We start from the raw sequence: 22,398 nt of genomic DNA on the forward strand, positions 1-22,398 counted from the left end.
AAGAGATCCATACACCACGTCTGACCTCTAGTGGACAAATCTTTGTCTAAGAAATTGCCAGCATTATTCTCCTTCAGTTACTTTTAAAAGAGATTACTGTAGCACATGGGTGAGCAATTAATTTCTATAGGGGACCACATGAAAAATCTGAACTGTGTTCGGGGGCTGAACCATCTTTACTTAAAAATAAAATGAAACAGTGATGTTATGATTGTTTTATTTTAAACTTGTTAATCTTCACAAATACTAAAGAGTTTTTTGCGGTATGTTAAAGATAAGCAACTGATCAACTTTAGACAAAAAGCTATAAATGGTTTTGATGTTCAACTTGTTCAGTGAGAGAAATCCCGTCTGTCTTGGGCTTGAACAAGTGCTTGAACACCGGACTGGAGAGACGACCGGCGGGTCAGACAGGAGCAGCTCGTGAGCTGTATGTGGCTCGTAGTGCGCATTTTGCCCAGGTCTGCTGTAACATCTAGTTTGTTTACAAGGAACATATTAATGCTAGAAATGGTTTATCTTCAGTCAGTCAGATCCACAGGGCTTCTGTGAAGTATTCATTTCAGTATTTCTCTTTGCAGCCATTTTTGACACAGAAATGAATGTTGGGCACTTAGTCAAATAGGATTAACTCTGTGTGCATTAGAGTTTATGGAGACATTAGGAAGAGGCTGTTACTACTTGGTAAACTGTATTTTTTCCTATGTTCTTGTTGGTTCAGTCTCTGGTGAAATAAGTCAGCCTCACAATTGATAGCTCACCTGGAGCAAGCAGTAATTTCACCCTTCCCAGCCCTGAATTTAAAACTCTCAGCTGATTAGCTGTCTCAGGACGGTGTGGTTTTACAGAGTCATTGGATTGTGATTCGCATCCATGCTAGTCTGCATAGCCAATAATGAAGGATGATAGGACCTGTAGTCCATTAGCATGTGGAGGAACACTGTTTTTGTCCACTTCTGATCTGATCTAATAGTCACTCAAACGAGAGAGCCTGGGCTGCTTGCTGTCATTTTAGAGGGCAGTCCCTCATTTTTCTTTTTCCATGAGCTACTACTTTGACAGCACAATCTAACATGGTACACTTCTCTTCACCAAAAAATTGGAAACAAAACACAGCTAAGGGAGAAAGGGCTGGACATCAAGCACTAGGATGAGTTCCGCCTCTGTAAGGTGTGCAAGTCCTTTGTTTAGGATAAAATGAACCAGGAATTTGTACACTTACCATTAAACTGCCCATTAAAATTTTAAAGTACTGTGCATTGAGAAGGCAGTTTGAAGATAAACCTCAAAAGCTGTTGAAAGTGAAATGTTAGATCTTCACTAAAGTTATTTCAAATATTAGATAAATATACGGACTATTAATCGCAATAGAGACCAAGATGCTAGTGCCGTTCCTTGTATAAAGCGTATACAGTGTTTGAGATCCAGGGCTTACTTATTTTAATCTATAGAATTATCTTGGGAATCAGTTTTATGGATGAAAAATATTTCTGTCAGAATGAGTGGTCTATGGTAACATGTACAAAGTGATGCCTGGAAGCTCAGCAAATCTTGTCTAAGTATCTTTTCAAGTAATTTTGTTCATTGGCTTGAGTTACACATCCAAGGAGATGTTTAAATTGTATGGGAAATTCTGAAGCTGTAAAAATCACTTTGGACATGCTAATTTGTGTAGCTAAGGCTTCTTGTACTCAACCTCTACATGTTTGCAGTATTACCTTGAATCACAGATAGTAATGGGAACATCAGACTCTTATCAGCTTATGGATATGAGTTTTGAAGGAACATTACTTAGCAGTGAAAAGTGGGTAGGTAACATTACAGCTGCTTTATTCAACTGCTTTACTGGAGTCTGACGATGTCAGTCTGTGACATCCTCAGACTCCATATTGCATGAAGAGTCAGTCTCTTCATGCAATATGGTCATTTAGTACCTATTTCTTTTCTTTTTTCTTTTTGGTTAGGTATGAATCACTATTATGATTCCTTATTGCAATTAAATGGATTCTTATTCTTAGCAAATATTCCTTTCTGCTACAGATTTTATAACATACAGGAACAGATTTGGTAAATATTAGGGCAGTTCATCTACAACAGTTGTTTGCATATGATGTCCTTACACCACCTATATGAGGCCATGGCCACCCACCTGGCACTCTCACGGGGGCTTATCTTGATGTGTGAAGTGTCTGAAATCTTGTCCTGAATTCAGTCAATAGTCCCAGCTGGAGTAGACTCATTAAATCAATGGCTTGATAAGCCAACAAATAAGTTCAATTTATTCAGTGGATCTATTTTAGTTGGGACTAGCTATGGGCTTTAGGCCATTATCAGCACAAATGTCTATTACTGTTAAATCAGTACTGCTTTGATCAAGAATCATCTCAAACCATGACATGCCCTGAGGCAAACCTATAAAGAACACTTACTCACCAGTGCATCTATGCATACCTGCATGTATACGCACATACTCATAATTGAGAATACGTAAAATGGATTGGCTGTTGAGTGCGAGTCTGTTTGATTATGGTTGTAATCTCTACTTCCTTCTTCCAGGTTTCTTTAGATTTATGGGAAGATCTGAGGATTTCTAAAGAAGGCCAGAAAGAGTGGCTTCATCGAAAAATCAATGAATCCCACTATGTCATCATTGTGTGTTCCAAGGGAATGAAATACTTTGTGGAAAAAAAGAACTGGAAGCACAAAGGATCCCGGGAAAAGGAAACTGGGAAAGGAGAACTCTTTATGCTTGCTGTATCTACAATCACAGAAAAGCTGCGCCATGCAAAACTCAATCCACATGATCTCTGCAAGTTCATTGCTGTCTATTTTGATTACTCCTGCGAGGGTGACATTCCCGGTATTCTTGAATTGACTGCAAAGTATAAGCTCATGGATAACCTGCCTCAGCTTTATTCACATTTACATTCCAGAGATATTAGCCTTCATGATTCTGAGTTGTATCCTGTGCACATTAGCAAAAGAAATTATTTCAGGAACAAATCTGGACGATCCCTTTATGTAGCTATTTGCAACATGCACCAATACATTGACCAGGAACCTGACTGGTTTGAAAAGCAATTTGTTTCCTTTCTCCCAGCTCCTATACATTACCAAGAGCCTGTGATGGCAAAATTTGATTCTGGATTGGTATTGAATGACTTAGTCAGTAAACAGGTGACTGATGGAGACTTTTACCTAAGAACTGATGCAAATATTATTCCACCTTTAAATTCAGACTCTCATTGTATGATGCAACATTTGAATCTTAGCGAGGACAGAGAACCTCAGGACATGCAAAATGGCAGCTTGATTCTTCCACCATTGCTACAGGTTGTAAAAGCTGCCAATCTCCCAGATATGCCTCGGGATTCTGGAATTTACGACTCTTCTGTTCCTTCATCTGAGTTATCCTTGCCTTTAATGGAAGGCCTCTTAGCAGACCAAACTGAAACCTCTTCCATTACAGAAAGTGTCTCCTCTTCGTCTGGATTGGGTAAGATGGAGCACCAGAGAGAAACGTACATCAAAATGGCAGTCTTTACGAACCCAACTAAAAACCCTCAATTATCTCACTCAAGCCCAGTTTGCCAGAATTGTTATCAGAATGGGATAATTGCCACATACACCCTCCTGCTGGACCATATATTCTGTACTGGTAATGTTTTAATAATGACAAAATCCTGAAAGGTCAGCAGGAAGACTGCCTATGCTTCCACTATGTCTAATCAGCGCTCTCAAACTTTACAAAATGAGAGCCGGAAATGTAGGGTTTATCCATCCTATCCATGGTAGTGTCCTTGCATTTTTTTTCTTGGTTAACCTTTGTGAATGTTGCCACTGTCAGACTTAAGTTTAAAGAAAACAGAAGCCATGCTGCTCTTCTTAACATATTCATCAGATTCCGTGTAAAGCACTGCTAAAGTAAAATGACTGTTAAAGAATCTGTAAGGTTCTAGTCCACCCTTCTTCAGCCTCATATTTTCTACAGGTTTTAATCAATAGTTTGCACAATCCTATAATGACTTAGCCATGCTGGCTGGAGTTGATGGGAGTTGTAGTTTAAAACTACAGCTCCCATCAACAATTATGATGGAGGAAAAATATAACACTCTCCCGTTTGGAAAGACCAGCAGGAAGACTGCCCACGTGGAGCCCATGTGCCCACATTCGGCTGGGAAACACTGCTGTGTTCCCAGGACACTCGAAATCTCTGCTTTCACATAGATCTGATGATAACACACTCAAATGTTTGCAACCGGAGAGCTAGAAATGTAGGGTTTTGCCTTTGCCTTTTCTTTTTGGTTGTGTGTGGACATTGACAGGACTCAAAATGCCATGACCGATAGAGGTCAAGTATGTAAGTCAAACTCATAGGTTTTGATCATGAATGAGGTACATTAGATTGATTCTGGCCCTTTTGCTTGCCCATCTCACACCTCTCAAGAGGATCCCCTTTGAAATTCTGGGTAAAAGGTGACTGAGACAGAAGAAATGTGAGAAGGTTCTGTTCTTGTGGGGTTTTTCTTCTTCTTCTATGGCTCAGGTGCCACAGAAGCTTGATTTTGTTTTGTTTTTTTAAAAACTACTGACATTGGTGATCTTAGTAGGTCATATCCCAAATTATTTTTAATTGTGGAGTTTAATTCTAAAGTTCATTTGTATACTTATGTTTTTCTAGTTAACTATTTTGAAGTGAAATTAAACAAACTGATTTACAGGATATTTCTGACTTTTTAAAAATTATTATTCCTAGGAGAAGAGGAACCGCCTTTGCTTGCCGATACCAAATCCCTAATGCCTGGAATGTGTAAAGCAGAACTTAATTGCCGTATCCATACTGAAGAACTGCAGGCAGTTGCACCTTTATAACACACTGCAAGATTGTTACGCATTGCCACTTTATCAATAGCCTCTGTGTATGCATCATCACAGCCACTCGACTTACTTGAAAGGAAAATAATACTTTCCTGGAGGAGTATCTTTTGCTTCTTGGGGAGTTTATGGCCAGTATGTTTTTATATTTTTTTTCTCTTTTTTTCAATAAAAGATATTCTTTTATAGTCAAGATTTTATTACACTTCAGATTTTAAAAATGAATTTTTACAACCATATTGGATTTAGTGATGAAGTTATTTTTTATGGAAGTTAAAATTCAGTTCCTTTCTAATATGGAATGTATATTTTGAAAAAGTACAAAGGACACAAGAAATACCAGATACCACTAAAGCATTACGTTAAAGCTACATGAACAAGTTCAGGTTCACATACTCCCATACTGTACTTGTTTTTCCTCCAGTATGATTGGGAAGACAGTTTTGGAACCATATACTTTCAGATTTTCTTAACTGCAGCTTCCCATTTTGGTTTGAGGGAATCATGATTAACAAATAACTGTGATTAGTTCAATCACATCAATTGAATAAACTATAGTTTGATTATGGCTTATTTTGAAAATGGCCACAGTTAATGTTAACACTAGACTGAGCCATGGCCTAAGCAGGGGGCACACCTAAAATGCAGTGGACTAGTGAATGGGAGGAGCACCCCCTTGTCAAAACATAGATTTCTAGTAGTTAACCGTTAATTGCTTTTCAGAAGCCATAGTTAGTTAAAATCAAAAGCTTCTACAATCCTCTTTCCAGGGAGCAAGGGAGAATAGGGGTATAGCTATAAAAATAATAATTGAAAAAAAAGCACAAGAGGAGGCATTCATGTAGTGCTGAACAAAGTAAGTAGCCAAAATATGTGGCTTTTTGATTCAGTGTATTATATAGAATTGCTTCTAGTTCTAAATGCTAAAGTAAGATAGGTGTACAGTAGGATCTGCAGAGGAGAGGAAGGGATTCACTGTGTTAAAATGCCAAAGACAAGACCTATTTTTTAAAAATAGGCTGTATTGAAAACAAAATCTTTCCTTTTGGTTAAAGTCTGTTTGTGTTTAAAACTTTTATTCAGTGTTTTTATATTCATTGTGTTTTGGCAGAAAGTTTTAAATTTCATGTTTCTTAGTCTTACATTAACCTGTGGACATATTTATGTTAACCTTTATTTTGCCATTTCATCTTAATAATAGTTTGAAACTCATTTGTGTTTCCTAGTTCTCTTCAAATTTTCATTTTAGTATTAATTATTTGTTGCTTAGAAAAAAGTGCATCTCTATAAATGTTTTGGACTGAGTTCATAGATGCTGGAATAGTGTATAATGAACCATGAAGTTGGAGGGCAAAAGTCATTGTTACAAATCTAAAGAATTGCATGTATTACCAATAAAGTGTTCTTAACATCATACACAAAAATACTGAGAAAATAAGTATTGACTTAACAAACTCCATTTATTTAATAATTTTAAAAGAAATATATTAAAAAACATAAAAGTATACAAACATGTTCATGTGCACAACCAGCAACAAAATACAAGTGTAAATGCCACTCAAAATATATGAAAGCCCTGGTGTATCTGTATGTACAGTCACAAGCTAACACCCAGTAGTAAATTACTACTAGAGTAAGCCCACTGAATCAATGGAGATTTTGTGAGTCAACACCTATGTAACTTACATGAGTTCAATGGCCTACTCTTTTGGTGATTTATTACTGTGTTTAAGCCATTGAGAGCCAATTCACAGCTCTGTAGTTTTATGATGATGATGAATTCATGTAAGTAGACTTAAGTGTCTGTCTCAGAACTATCCTAACAGTGCAGTCCTATACATCAGTGGTCCCCAACCATGGACCGGTGGGGGGGCATGGCATGCTCGTGCGGGGGCGTGTCATGCTGGTGCACTGCTGGGGGAGGAGATCTGTGTCCGTGGCCCAGTCCTGCTTAGGCTGCGGACAGCTGCTGGGTTGTGGACTGAGGGTTGTGGACCCCTACTATACATGTCTGCTCATAAATAAACCCAGCTGGGTTTAAGGGGACTCTCAGCTGAGCAGAAACATGAGAATGGAATTGTTAGGCTAAATTCCAACATTAGTCCTATCTAGAGCCGTTAATAGAAACGGGCTAGTATTAAAAGGAATTTAAACTTCCTTGAATAATTCAAAACGGAGATGACATTTTGCTGAAGAGTTGTTTCAGTAGATTTCTCCCCATATCTGAAAACTTTACTGATTTTTTTTTGTAACTCTGCACTGCTGTTACCTGCCTGAATCTATACATGTGCTGACCACTTGAAAATGTAGCCTGTGTATCCTGATTACTTGAAAGTCCATACAGCAGTCAGCCCATAGCATTTTCCTTTCCACAGCATCCAGGTTATTCTAATTAACTTAGTTTTCTGTTTTTAAGAGAGTAAAACAGAGATAATGAATTTTTTAAAAGACTGAGGTAAATTCATCATCAAATATGTCATGTAGGAGTCCAGCTAGAGGTGAGAAGAATTAGAATAATGGGCTCCATTGCACTGTGGAGAATAAGTATTCTGGGATTCTGTGTTACTCCTGCCCATGTTACCTCCAATAACAAGAAAAAAAACCACCTTCCTTCCCCCAACCTGCTTTTACCCCACTTGAGTTCCAAAACTGAAAGCCATGTGGAAAATCAGTTTCTTGGAGCAAAGAGCGTTGGGGAATGGGTACACGCCATATGTGATCAGGCCCTGAAGAAACCCATTGGAATTGCTTAAGATTTAATTATCTTTTGCAATTTTTCATTCTGTATTTGTCTCTGTTTTGGTATTGTTCTATGTATATATGATATTTAGTGGGGAGAGAGGTCTTGCCACTGTTCTAGATCATTTCCTACTCTAAGACCCCCATCATTTTCTGTTGCCAACTAATAAGGATGTGAATATGGCCTGGGAACATCACTACCTTTCATTTAGCTCTGAAGTTTTCTGACACTTGCAGAAGCAGTGATTTGAAACTTGATGGAGTTGCCCTGTTTTTTTCAGTGCCCAAGCCTACTTGTCAGTCTCCAAGCTTTTTTTTTTCTGTTGTGCTACCTGTTCTGAATGACCTCCAAACAGTGAAAAAAAAAGTGGTATTGCAGTCAGCTTGTCATTCCTCCATTGTTCTGCCCTTTTATTCTTGGCTTGAATTGTTGTGCAGTGACCCTCAGCTTGCTTCCTGTAATCCAATCTGGATTATTTCCTGCCTTGGGACAAATAATATGCACAAATGCTAGTAAAGTCCATAGAATGAAAAACTCATTTCAGTGGCAAAAATGCAGATTGTCAGAAAATTGTCTTTACCTCTGTGGCAGTCTTCCTCAACCCAGTGCTTTCCAGTTGTGATGCAACACAGATCACATCCTCTCAACCACTGTGATCAATGGGCAAGGTGGCTGAGATTGGTGGAAATTGCTGTTCAGTAGAGGTGGGGACCATCAGATGGAGCAAGGAAGCTCTACAGCAGGGGTGTCAAACTCAAATTCATCGGGGGCCGCATCAGCAGTTTGGTCCCCATCAAAGGGCTGGTTGTATCTGTAGGTACTACAGGGCAGGGCAACCCCTTCTGCGAGAGCCGCTCCTATGCCCATCAATAAAAGCATTTTGGGACCTGTCCACTCCGGGCTGCCCAAAGGTCCAGAACGCATTGGAACCCCCCCAAGCAGCAGGCAGCCAAGATGCTGCACCAAACGACTTGACTGGCAGTCTTTTCTTCCACTTCCTGTCGGGAGAGAACCGGGCACCAGCGTCTGACGTTGAGGGGGGGGGCAAAAAGGCTCTGACAGTTGAGCAGAAGAGCAAATCGGCCCGATCCTTTGCACCCAGGGTCCAGCGAGGTTTCTCAGCCTCGCGGCCAGGCTGCGGCAGGCAGCAAACTCGGCATGGGAGCTACAAGAGACCCGCTCTCCAGCCCCCAATCTAGTCCGGGGGGGGGGACGAACTGTTTTTTTTAAAGTTCATCATTCTGAGAGACGTAAAGCAGGGCGGAGAGTCGAGTCAGGGCGGGGGAGGGAGGGAGGACAGCCAGCGCTTCCCTTCACCAGCCAGGGCACGCTTCGGGGACCGAGCCTGCGGCAATGCGAAGAAGCGCAACAGGTTCGAGCCCCAGACGCCGAGTCCCGGAGGAGGTGGAGGCGGAGGCGTCCATCGTGGCTTCGGACGAGACCCTTTTCAGCTGGCCCTTCCTCCTTCCCTCCCTCCCTCCCCTTCTTCTCACCTAGGTAGGCGAGCCAAACTTCGCACAGAGAGGAAGGCAGGCGGGCGGAGGGGAAAGTTGCCGTCCAGGGAGCCCGGGCCCGCCTCAAAGGAGCGCCCCCCACGTGCTGCCCGCCGGAGCGGAGCCGCAGCCCCGAGACCGGCTGGGTGCGCCTCACCTCCCTTCCCTTCCCCTTCCCTTCCTGCTTGCTTGCCTGCCTGCCCGGCTCCCTCCCTCGCCTTCCTTCCCTCCTCCCTCCCTCCCTCTCTCTCTCTCCTCCAGGCGCCATTGCTCTTTTCTCTCGCTCCCTCCGCGCCGGCCCCGGGCAGCCGAGGTGGCCGGTGGAATGCGGTCGCCAGCGGGCCACAGGCCCCGAGACCCTTTCTCCGGCCCGCGAAGAGAGGCGCTTTTTTTGCCCAGCGGGCTGGCCTGCCGGCCGGCCGGTCACAGGGCGAACTCACCCTGCTGGGACTCCCGTGGAGGCCTGGCAAGGGGTGGGTGGGCGGGCAGGCGGGCCACCGGGCTTCGGGGGGAGACAGCGAGAAGGGGGCAAGGGGGCAGCCGGGCGAGGCCCCGCCACCACCTCGCCTCCCGGAGCTGCTGCTGCTGCTGCTGCCGCCGCCAGTCTGGGCTCCGCCGCCGGCTGCTCCTCCTCGATGGCTGGTGGTTCCCTTTCTCTCTCGAGCAGGAAGGAAGGAAGGAAGGAAGAAGGGAATGAGGCAGGGCTGACATGAAGGGATGCAAAACAGCCCCTCCTAGCCCAGCTCGGAGAAAAGGGAGAGAGAGAGAGAGAGAGAGAGAGAGAGAGAAAGGCGCAGCAGCAGCAGCGGAGGAGGGAGAGAGGCGGGAGCAGCAGCAGCCCTTTTATCTTGCTTTTGTTTTTGCCGTAGTTGAAGGCTGGCGGCGGCTCCGCGGGCCATCAGACGAGGTCTGGCGGGCCGGATTTGGCCCGCGGGCCTTGTGTTTGACACCCCTGCTCTACAGCAATGGTTCCCAATGTTCTTGGACCAAAACTCCCATATGCCTTCACCGCTAGCTGTGCTGACCAGGAATTCTGAGGATTGTAGTTCAAAAACATCCCAGCTAGGTTGGGAAGCACTGCTCTACAGGTTTTAAGGTCAAGGAATGACCGCATTACTTTTTTCTTCTAGTTACTTTAGTAATTTCAGGAGAGAAAGTGCTGAACCCTTTTCTTGCTAACTCCTTTTTCAATTCTGTCTCCCTAGTAATTTTTTTATTCCTCCCGCATGAAAGTACACATTTAGAGCCCTTTCCAAGGAACACCTGGGAGGAAGGAGTCAATGGTTCTTCTCTTCAGATTGCTCTCCTAAGCGTACAGCTGGTAGGCAATATTGTTGTAAGGGCTTGGCAACCAAAATGTTGGTCTGCGTACGCAGACTTTTGAATTATGTGAAACACTTTAGTCAGGCTATGTGCTCCAAAATATAGGATAGGGATGACAATTAAAATGTACAGAAATAAGGCCAGAAACGAGGACTTTTAAGATGCTGTCTCAAGATGAAGATTACAGACTGAACTAATTAATACAGTGGTGCCTCGCACAACGAGTGCCTCACACAACGATGAATTCACACAACGGTGCCTTTTTCTGTTAAATTTGCTGCCTCACACAGCGATGTTTCCTATGGGGGATTTTCACACAACGATCTCCCTTTTTGCTCCTGTAAAAGTGTCTTACAATGTTTGGAAGCTGTTTTAAATGATTGCAATGGTTAGTCCACCTCCTGAAACCTACGCAAACTGATTTTGGTGTTGTTCTGACACTTCGTTAATTTATGATGATTTTTTGAATTTTCTCCATTGGAAACCATTGGATGGTCTGTCTAATGGTTTCCAATGGAAAAAACAAAAAATCATCATAAATTAACGAAGTGTCAGAACAACACCAAAATCAGTTTGCATAGGTTTCAGGAGGTGGACTAACCATTGCAATCATTTAAAACAGCGTCCAAACATTGTAAGACACTTTTACAGGAGCGAAAAAGGACTTCGCAAAGGCATTGAAATGTATTGAGTCGGCTTCAATACATTCCAATATAGGAAACATTGTTTCACTCAACGATGTTTCCTATGGAGATTTTCACTGAACGATGGCAATCCGTTCCAATTGGAACAGATTAACCGGTTTTCAATGCATTCCTATGAGAAATGGTGTTTCACAGAACGATGTTTCACACAACTTTGATTTTTTTGGAACCAATTAACATCGTTGTGTGAGGCACCACTGTAATGGCTAAGTGATGCAGGTGTCAGATTAAACCTGAGATTCTGAGACAAAAAACAATTACTGACTATTCTCTAAATTTATAAAGGCTGACTGTACCAGGGTAGGCAGGGGTAGCATTAGAGGAATTTGGCAGTGCCAATATTTGCAAAGCCAAAAGTTAATTTTGGTTGGAAGAAAACTGTTCTGTTATTTGGACGCAAATGTCTGTTCATCTGGTATTAAATTCCACTGTTGGAGGCTAAATGCAGTCCTCCCCCAAAGCACAGAAAAAGCAAAGATTACCACGCTGGTCCATAGAGGAAACTTGAGAACTGGTCCGTTAGACAGAACTTGAAAACTTGCACATTGTCATAAAATTGCCAGTTTTCAAGTTCTTCAATGTTTAAGAATTCATAGGTCTGCATACTACTTTGTGACATTGTGGATCATTGTAATGTACTTCCCAACTGGAGATTCTGAATTACAGTGGGGTCTCGACTTATGAACGGCTCGACACACGAACGTTTCGACTTACGAACCGCTTTGATAGGAATATATGGACTCGACTTACGAACTTAGATTCGAGTTACGAACTCTTTTTTTCCTTTTTTAAATAGCTAAGTCATGTTAGGTTAAAAGGAAAAAAGGAAAAATATCCCCTTCTAGTGGCAGAAGGCGGAATAGCAGCTTCCCATTAGTTTCTATGGACGAAAAGAGCAGATACGGATTAAATGGTTTTCAATGCATTCCTATGGGAAATGCAGATTCGACTTAAGAACTTTTCGACCTGAGAACTGCCTTCCAATACGGATTAAGTTCGTAAGTCAAGACCCCACTGTACTTTTTTCTCCTCACAGATCAACATGACTTTAGAGATTCTTCTGAGCTAGCAATTTTCTTTCCAAAAAAAGTGGTTATAATTCTTTCCTGAGACACTATGAAACTGGCATAAATGTTAGTATTTCTGAATTAAAAAAGCATTTTAAACCCATGACAGCAAAGCATCTTCCTCTCTTCCATTGTATTATAGAAGGATATGTAACTTTTGCCAAATCAACAAAAGCAAAACAGCACCATCTTCACATTGTCTGCTAATTCAGTCAGCATGCATTATACTTAAAAGAGTTTGCAAGACAAGTAAACCGAGCATTTATGAGAAACACTAATTCCCTTTAATTAAAGGGAATGAATGACTTTCTGCTGCTACATACCGACCTCCCTAACCCCACCCCAGTTTGTGCAATAATGGAGGCGTGTACAAGAATTAGAGGCAAGTCTGAACATTCACGGCTAAATCCTATTGTTTATGCCAATTAAATGTCAACTTAACAACCCTATTGGTTCAGTGGATCTATTGTAGTTGGGTTACACTGTTGGATGTAACTGTCAGAATTCACTTGCACATTAGAAAAGTGCAGGATGACTTGGTATCTCAAAGAATAAACATGCTTGAAACCGAACATAAGTATATAATATCTTAAAAAAGTAATTTGTTTCCCTTCATTTACTACTGTTCTGCAGGGGTTCCAACCCAGTAAAAGCATGATGCCATTCTAAAGAGAAACAGCCAGGCTGTTAAATTGTCTTGAGCTTGAATTATCTTCTTTTTGTTCTACTTACTGGCCACAATCCTATGCAGAGTTAGGCATGCTTTATGATATTTTAGATTGTGGCTATTGCACCTGCCAACTATAAGAAGTAAGAAAGCATGCTAAGGGGGAAAAAGCAAGGGCCATGCATTACATTTATATAGATTAGTTGTGCACATGGAGCAGGCACCTTCTCATCCTGTATCCATGAATGTGGGCTTCTCAGATGCTTCTCTGCCTTTGGTGTGGTGGCCTGAGTCACTGATCACTTCCAGCAAGTAGTTTTACTCACATTCTCAGGTCTAACATGTTCCTGCTGAAACTGAAACCCTCTCCCTGGAAGATAAACTTAGGACATAAGCTCAAGTTTATTTTCATTAAAATATGATGAAATCATTCTACAAAATAATTTTTCCATGCTTTTATGGCAAATTCTGTATCTCCATTCTTTATTCTGATTTTTTCCTTCTTTTCTGGAAACATTGTGCCAAAGGTTCAGTATTGGGTTGATTATGTCTAAATTCTGACAAGGGACAGTATTCACTGAGAACTAGTTAGAATCTGTACAATTAGCAGAGGAGATGCCCTCTGCCTAGAAATGTATATGGACTACTTTGTCCAGAAACTGTTTGTTGCATATGATTCAGTCCAAGTTCAGCACTTAAAACTTTTAACAGGCACAAGTTGAATTTGGCTTAAATCTACGTGTTAATCTCACTGAAGCAGAATTACGTTTCTGTTGATTCAGTGGGTCTAACTTAGTTTGGATTAACATGGGGATTTAGTCCTATATACTTCACTTTCCCAAGGAAATTACATAATGTTTGTCTGGATTGTGCCAATCATATATTTGGGACTTGAGGATACTGGGCTGGATACAGAGTGTCCCTTCTATTGAAGTAGCCGAGATGCAATAGAGGCTTTTGCTGGATGAAGGTCATTTTTGACTATTCTCTCTACCCCCATAGCCTCCTGTGCCATCTACCACACTATCCAGGGTGGTGGTGGTGCCCCAGCCCTCCAGAGCAGATTTTCAGGGAGTGACAGCAGGCAGGAGGAAACACCAAAAATTGCCCTCCTTTCTAAATCATTATGCCCCTACCTTAAAGGTCAGCAATAAAGCCTCCTGTAAACCAAAAATGTTAAGACACATTTTAGAAATTAGGTTACTATTATTTTAGTGATGTTACTAACAAATGAACAGAGGTAACATAGTCCCTTATGAATTTTTAGATTAGACAGATAAGGAGATAACAGCATTTTAATGTTTGTAATTCTTGTGTGAATAAATTGAAAACTGCAAGATATATACATGGGTCAACACTTAAGTAAATATAGTTTTCATGTTTATTTACATGAATATTTGCTCTTGACAATGCTGAAATTTGGATACATTTAGCTTGTATGTTGCCATAATTTTAGACACTGTTGTCAAAATAAAATGAAACAAAACTTCTAACTTTGTTGTACTTTTTCAATTAGATAAAAGTTTTTGTAAACATATACATTGTTTATTTGATCCTTTCTTAGTAACATAAGATATGCAAAAAAATAAATTATAGTTTGCACATAACTGTAATTCCTTGATGTGGCTTACATCAGATGAAAGTCTGTGTACATTTTTTTGTATAGGACCTTCCAAATTTTCAGCTGCAAAGGGATTTGAGATGTTAATTTCTGCATCACTCTGTCCATCAAGTCAATTCTGACTTATGGCAACCCTTTCCAGGGTTTTCCAGGTATAGAATACTCAGAAGTGGTTTACTGTTCCCTTCTTTTGTGGGTGCCCTGAGACTGTGCAGCTTGCCCAAGGTGACAGGCTGGCTGTACTCAGGGGAGGCACAGTGGGGAATTGAACTCCCAACCTCTGACGCCACAGTCAGATACCTAAACCAATGAGCTATCCAGTCAGCTATTACTCTCCACACCTGTGCATTTTTTTCTATGCCTGCATGACATGAGCCTTCATAGAGTGCAAAAAAAAATCCTCAGAATTTGGTAGTATTGATGCCTATCCTCCATATTATTCTACCCAGCCTTCGTGCCCTGGAGAGGACACTCCAGCTTTGCGTACAGCGTTGAAACACTAGATGCTGTTCCAAGTCCTCCATACAGAGCACATTACCATAGACTGAAGGATGCCTATGATGATGGAGAAGGTTACATTCCAATGTCATACAAGAGTCAAAGACTGTGTCCGTATTAAAGGAGGTAAATTAAATTCATCCAAATAGAACAGGGCAGGATAGAACTAGAATGTGCAATGTCTGGAACACCTTATATTCATGCTGCTGACTACTAAGCTGAGCAAAATGCAAATTACTTTTGTATGCAAATGCTGTGGCAAATGTATTATAGGAACCTGGCAATGAGAGGCAAATTTTAGCAGACTGTTTATTACTTGGAATAAATATACTAGTTGGTGATTTTCATATAAAACCATAAACTAAGTCCAAATTTGACCACTAATTCCAGATGTGGCTTGGACACTGGCTTCACCTGAATAACTACACAGCAAAGGACAGAATTAGTAGTGAGCAAGCTGGATGGTTTGTTTGGCTTGCACTTTGCCTGATGCTGGCCTTCTAGTGGATTTCAGGAAAGGGTATTGTACCCTCTTCCCACTTGCCATTTATTTATGATCATTAGACTAAGACTGCCAGTGGATGTAAAGTTCTGCACCCAGAGACTGCTTCCTCTATAACAGGGGTCTCCAAACTACGACCCATGGGCCACATCTGGCCCACCTTGCCTTTTTATCCAGCCCGTGCATGCACACATTCTTTCAGACCGCAAAAATGGAAAATATATGATGTGAAAAGTTTGGAGACCCCCTGCTATATAGCAATGGTTCCCAAATGTGGGTCCCCAGGTGTTCTTGGACTAAAACACCAAGAAGCCTTCACTGTTAGCTGTGCTGACCAGAATTTCTGGGAGTTGTAAGGTTGGAAACCATAGCTTTATAGGCTCTGTGGGAGGAATGGTGTACACTGAACACCTGTATATGAAGCCAATTCCTTGATCCAAGGGATTGCTTATGGTTTATTTCCATCCCTGCCCCCCTTTGATTGGAGAAATACATAACTTTATTTCTTTCAGCTCAAGAGTGTATTCATTCTTGAGAAACCAGCTGTAGGATGGCAGGAGTCTTTAATTACCAATAATCACTGCTGCCAGGATGACTTCATTGGCAGCAGTGACTGTTGGTAATCAACAACTTCCCTCTCCAACAGAACAGCCCCCAGTAGCTTCCTGATGATTGAAATTATTACATGGGAGGCTCACAACTAGAGTAGTCCCACTGAATCAATTAGATAGTTGTTGATTCACCTACTCTAGTTGTGACTTACTACTGTTTTTAACCCTATGATTCACATTCAGTCATCCTCAGATATCTTTTATCTCGGACTATTTTTCCCCCTGAAGGACTTTATGTTAACTGCAGGAACTGAATTTCATAAACAGACAGAGGGTGTATTATTTTCTTAAATGCTGCTAGAACTTAAAAGACATATGGTTGAATCTGGCAGGAATCTCATAAGTCATACATAAGTCATCTCATAAGTCATAACCTTCCCCCGGACATTCGCGCGGCCCCCTCGCTGGGTATTTTTAAAAAGCAATTAAAGACAATGATGTTTCGGCAGGCCTTCCCCCCACCCCCCCTTAGCTAATCCTGATTTTCCTTTTTTCTTTTTCTTAGTTTATAATTTCATGGTTGAAAGTTTTCTTCTTTGTAATTTCATTTTTAGTTATTGTTGTACCCCTGTTGTGAGCCGCCTAGAGTGGTCTATTGACTAGATAGGCGGGATATAAAATAAAATAAATAAATAAATAAATAAAAATACAGGTGTTGGGGGAAATCACCTTATTTAGTTAAATCCCACCACAGTGGAAAAATACAAGAACATTTTTAACAACCTGAAATATGCATTCTTTTATATAAACTGAAAGCATGTCACACTGCATTCATATAAGACAAAAAAAGCAAAATAAAAAAGACCAAAAAATATGTGGTATCTTAAAGACTAACTGCTATATTTCAATGTGAGCTTTTATGGATCAAGTCCACGTCTTGTCTGCCACACTTGCATAGACTAACACAGCTACCACTCTGAAAACACTGAAGTCAGTAAGCCTTTCAAATAAATGTGTTTAAGATTGCCCTGCACATCTCATAGTCTACTGACACCCATGAACGTTCTAATAAAACCACATTAGTCATAGCAAGAGGAAGCTGATTATCTTTTATTACAGCTCTTGCAAGTATGCCGAAGAGTGGTTGAAAGAGTTAACTGAAAAAGGAAGCCATGGTGTCTTTTTAGGATAGCACTGTTACAGCATGCAATAATTATTGGTGGGAAGTAAAACGAGAGCTTCAATAAAACCATTAAAAGCTAACACATTAGATTTACTCATATATTTCAGTGATTTTTCTGCCTTTGTACAAATAGTTTTTATGTCTACCCTAATTTTCCACATAGCATTTTATATTGGCTTATGTTTTAAAGCAGTGGGAGCAGCAATTTCTTTTTTAAAAAAATCAGTAGTAATCTTATTTCACCATCCATCCATCTATCCTTAAAATTTTATATACTTCTAACAGTTTTTTGGGGGGGATTGTTTAGCTACTTCCGAAAGTACTGCTCTGATCTTTCTCTGGACCCCTCATCCACTCTTTTCCTTGTTATTGCAGGCAATCTGATTGCCCTCCCTCTTTTTCCTGTAATCATCTCTTCAACATTACCCAGTAACTCACTTGTCCTACAAGTCCATATTCTGGGCCCATAACTGCCATTAGTTACAATATCTGCCTTATGCGTATTTAACTTATATGCCACCTTTTCCAGAACTAGGACCAATGTAGCTTACAGTATAGTTAAAAATATTAGAAAACTAAAATACAATAAAATTACAAAAATTGAAATAAAATTAAATGTGTTGCATCACTATATACAATTAAAACAAGTTAAAAATCACTCCATTACAATACTAATATCAGTCTGCTTTTAAAAAGAGAAAAACCACATTGAAATGATATAAATATTCACAGCCTTACATGGCAATCAGGAATATTTTAATCTACATGATTTTTAACCGTGGTCTCCAACAGTAGATCCTCATGCTTAAGGATCTTTTCTTATTCCTTCATACCTGTCCTACCAAGTCTGAGGGTGTAATCAGATGGCACTTCGTCATGTATTTTGATCTGCTTTGGGAATGGACTGGTTTGCCACATTTTGGGGCAATCACAGGTAATTGCGAACCAGCTCGATCATAATAACAAAATAATAATAATCAACAAAAATGAATAATGAGAAACAGAAATTTGAAGATTTTTTCTTCCCCCCCTTATAATTATAATTTTATTATATAACGAACAAGCAGACAACAATCAGAGGAACACAGGTATGGGGGGGAGGAAGGAAGAATACACCATACAAAACAAACACATAGGGAAGTGTTTACAGTAGTACAATATCTAGTATAATCTTGACTCCTTAACTGTGTTACAATATTAAAATCTATAACATATGTTATATTCTCTACTCATATTTGTTTCTGGGCTCAATCATAAAACATTTTTCAGTTTTCTGGTATTATATTCAGCAAGAGCATTTCTAGTTTAAATGTTATATATACTTATGTGATTTCTTATATATCTTTTTTTATCTATCTCCAAAATCATTTTACTCTGTCACGTATCCACCACCTATACAGTGGTGCCTCAACTTACGAACAGCCCTACATACAAACATTTCAACTTATGAACACCTCCATTTGCAAAATTTTGATTTGACTTGTGAACGGAGCCTTGACTTACAAACAACACCCCCCCGACTCTTACTTAACACATCCAACTGTAAATCCAAATTCAGCCACCAATCGCAGATCACAGCAAGGCCTCTTGGGGGGTTCCCCCCCCTTTTGTATATAAACACCCAGATTCTCCCCAAGTGCCTCTGTTAAACACTCTAAGAACTCAAATATTCTTAAACATCTAATATTATGGGTCTATATGTGCCATTGAGGGAGGACAAGGAGATGAGAAAGTGACAGAAATAAAAATTAGCCAGTGTTTCAGAGATACAGTAACAAAACCATTTAGAAAATAAAGTTCTCCATTAGATTTCAAAGAGAGGTTAAGTAACAACCAATTTGTCTCTTAATTGCCCCAATTTAGCTGGCTTTTTGTTATTTTTTCTGTCTTTTATTTTCTTAATTGCTCCTCCAGCGCTTTGTTTATTTCTTCTCTGCTCCTAAATCAGCAGCTTCAGTTTGAGCTGTACTTGCTTTTTTTTTTTTTAATTTTTTAATTTTATTTTCAAAACTATTGGGTAATGGGGAAGGAATACAAAAGGCAAAGGGCAGTGGGGGGGGATGGAAAAAGGGTTTTGAGAATAAGAAAACATCAAATGCATAATCATTCAATCTTACATATCAAATATATAAACATCTAATCTATTCATGTTCCAATAAAGGTTCATCTTCTTCTTTTTCTTCTTCTTCTTTTGACTATTTTGTCTATGTATTAACCTCTTTAGTTTTCAATTTATACGTGTAATACAGCTTAAATCTATGTTATTCCCACAGCATCAGAACACCAAGGCCAATTGTGAAATATATCCCCTCTTTCACCCTCCTTTTTTCTTGAGAATGCACTCAGCAGACCCAAAATAATATAAATCCTGCTCTCCCCTCCCCTTTCCTCCCTGTGCTTGTTTTGTTTCTGCGACTCTTTTTTCTTCCATATTTTAAAGGGGGAAACAACATCATTCAAAGTTTGCTTTTCAACCTCAATCGCTACATCTCTTACTGGGTGGTCCTCCATCCCTTGTATATTATCTGATATCTTCATCAATACAGCCGGTTCTGAGATCTCTTTTTGGTGTAATTTAACCTCTGCTACCTTCCCTCCCCTAGAGCCTCCAATCACGTCTTCCATCTGGTCAATATAATAATTTACCTGCATAAATTTTTGCAACAGTGACATCTGAAAAGAAGTTTTCCAGTCTAGCCACCGATCTGTATTTTTCTCAGGGGGAGGTTCCATTTTCTGTTCCACTATTTTCACTTAAAATTCCCTCTCCCCTTTACCCCAGTACACATCCAATATTTCTAATATTTCACCTTACAACTATACCATATTAGCAATAAGATAGCAGGTACATTCAAGTAAGAGATGGAATCTAAAACATAAATCTCTCAAGTGTCTTTGTAGTCGCTAATATCTTCAGACCGGTTGCTTCTTTTTTTCCCCCTTCTTTTCTCTTCTCCAAGTTTGTTTTAACCTTCACCCGGCAAGACTCTATTATTATAATGTCATTTGTCAAGATCCCAGTTCAGTTCAAACCACATAGCCCCCAGTTCACAGCTCACAGTCCGTTTCTTCCTTTTACTTCCAAAGACTTCCTTCTCCTCCCCCGAACAGGGAGATCTAGCAGAGTCCCGGCAATATATTATTCACGGAAAGCAGAGTCTCACACAGTCTAAAAATATATAACCACGGAGGAAAAGGGGTCCAAAGTGAACAGTTTGCAACAGAATTTATTTTTTCAAGGCCCGTCAGTTGATTCTTCAAGAGTTATTTTTCCTCCTTTAATGGAGACACGAGCTATTTCTGCCTGGCTGTTCCTTTCGAAATAACCCGACCTTCAGCTTGGGTAAAGCTGGAATGCTAGGAATGCCGCTCCTTATCTCATTTGGTCATAAATTTGCACACAATCACTTGTTCTTCATTTAATGAGGTTTTTCATAGAACAAGGGCTTCCACTTACTTTGATGTATACTTTCGCCGTGCTTCTGTTTTCTTATTCTCGGCGAACGGAGCTGTCTTTGGCTAGTTGCCAAAAATGGCGCCCATCTTCGTCTGTGCTGATGTGAATTTCCAGAAGAAAGACAAATCGAGTTGATGCCCAATCTTCTAACTTCTGTGGCTCACCAGCTGCTGCAGAAGGGTCTCTCCTGACTCTTCCTTGCCCCCCCCCCATTTCTGGAAGGGTCCCAGACCGAAGTGGTTCTAGCTTTCCCCGGGAGCTATTCCCGAGAGCTGCTAGCCTCACCAAGACGAAGCTCCTCCTCCAGTTTGAGCTGTACTTGCTCATGAGAAATAAAAGGCCAGTTACTTAGAGTTCATATAGTCAGGTAAAAAACTTCACACTTCCCAACTTGGTGAAGTTAGGCAGCTAATTCACCAGGACATGGCCTCTCTCGTGCCAGATGCTTTGAGAAAGGAAACTCTCATGAAGACAGATTGCTGTTTGAATTTGGAGTTTTCCAGCCCTCCTTCGCTGCAAGCCCACTCTCCTGTAGAACTTGCCCTCCCTTCCACTGCTGGGGGGGGTGTCTGCTGACCCAGAGTTTACACAGGGGTTCCCAGAGCCCCGAGGATTCCCTCTGCTTTCACTTCCATCGCTCCACCTCTGAAATCTGAAGATAAATTAAACAGCTGGAAAAAGAAACCATTGCATGGACAATATCTGAGAAATATTGTTGGAAAACATAGTAACTTAACATGGGCATGGTTAAAACTCGGACCATCAAGAAATAAACCAAAGGCTTTATCCCTTCTGCAGAGGAACAAGCACTTCAAACTAATGTCGTGAAACTTAATATTTGAGGAATTAGAGAAAATAGCAAATGTCAACTATGCCAAGAAAAAAAAATGAAACTGTGTCACACCTCATCTGTTAATGCCCAGAGATTATGCAGACAAACAACAAAGTAATGGACAGCAGAGCAACAAAAGTAACACACTGGTCACTATGTAAAAAATATAATCTGCCAGGATCCAAGAATCCATGGGAACATCAGGTAGAGTAGGTGCCAGAAAACAATTAAATTAAGATCTTGTGGGACTTTCAGATTCAAATATACATACACCTTGAGCATAAAACAACAGGCATAACAATAATAGAATAAATAAACGTCTAGATAATTTACATTGCAATTCCAGGGGATGCAAGAACTGAAAACAAAGAATTCAAACAATTAACAAAATAAAGAAACCTGGCAATAGAAATAATTCGCTAGGGGATGAAACACACATTCCAGTGATTTCCAATGGTCATCAGGGCATTGGAAACAATACTGTGGAATTTTATACAATATTATAACCAGGTGCAGATTTCTGAAATAGTACTTATTTTTAACTGCCCATCTGGCAGCCAAGGCCACTCTGCATGCACACTGTACCGATATTTAACAGATACTTAGGTTTTTGTTTAAAACTTGTATCTGTTATATAATAACAGTCAGTGTTGATTTATCTTTTCTAGAAGCTCAATAATCTTGTAACTGAGTATTGTTCTGATCTTCAAATAATGTTTTATTTGCTGTGATTCTGGTTACAGGCAAAAGAATTTCATGAAGCTTTGTACAAGTAAGGTCCCTTTGTCAAGTTGGAAGATAGTGCCCTGTTTTATGCATTGCCACTTCCTCTTCAACTTTCCCATCAGACTCTACCAAAATGCCTTGCTTTAAGGGGTCTCTGCT

The 22,398-nt window shown here is 40.3% G+C and overlaps 1 protein-coding gene across 2 annotated transcripts in view; it reads left to right on the plus strand.

Moving 5' to 3' along the window:
• The window catches only part of IL17RD (interleukin 17 receptor D), a 72,902-nt gene extending 66,603 nt beyond the window's left edge, over positions 1 to 6,299 (plus strand). For both annotated transcript variants that reach the window (XM_020799886.3, XM_020799888.3), the window contains exons 12-13: positions 2,557 to 3,496; positions 4,757 to 6,299. In XM_020799886.3, coding sequence (XP_020655545.2) covers positions 2,557 to 3,496; positions 4,757 to 4,872 — 1,056 coding nt within the window. In that variant the 3' untranslated portion in view covers positions 4,873 to 6,299. The remainder of the gene's footprint in view (positions 1 to 2,556; positions 3,497 to 4,756) is intronic.
• Positions 6,300 to 22,398: the final 16,099 nt, after the last annotated feature.

The sequence above is a fragment of the Pogona vitticeps genome, chromosome 2 (assembly GCF_051106095.1).
Source record: "Pogona vitticeps strain Pit_001003342236 chromosome 2, PviZW2.1, whole genome shotgun sequence".
Taxonomy (NCBI): Eukaryota; Metazoa; Chordata; class Lepidosauria; order Squamata; family Agamidae; genus Pogona; species Pogona vitticeps.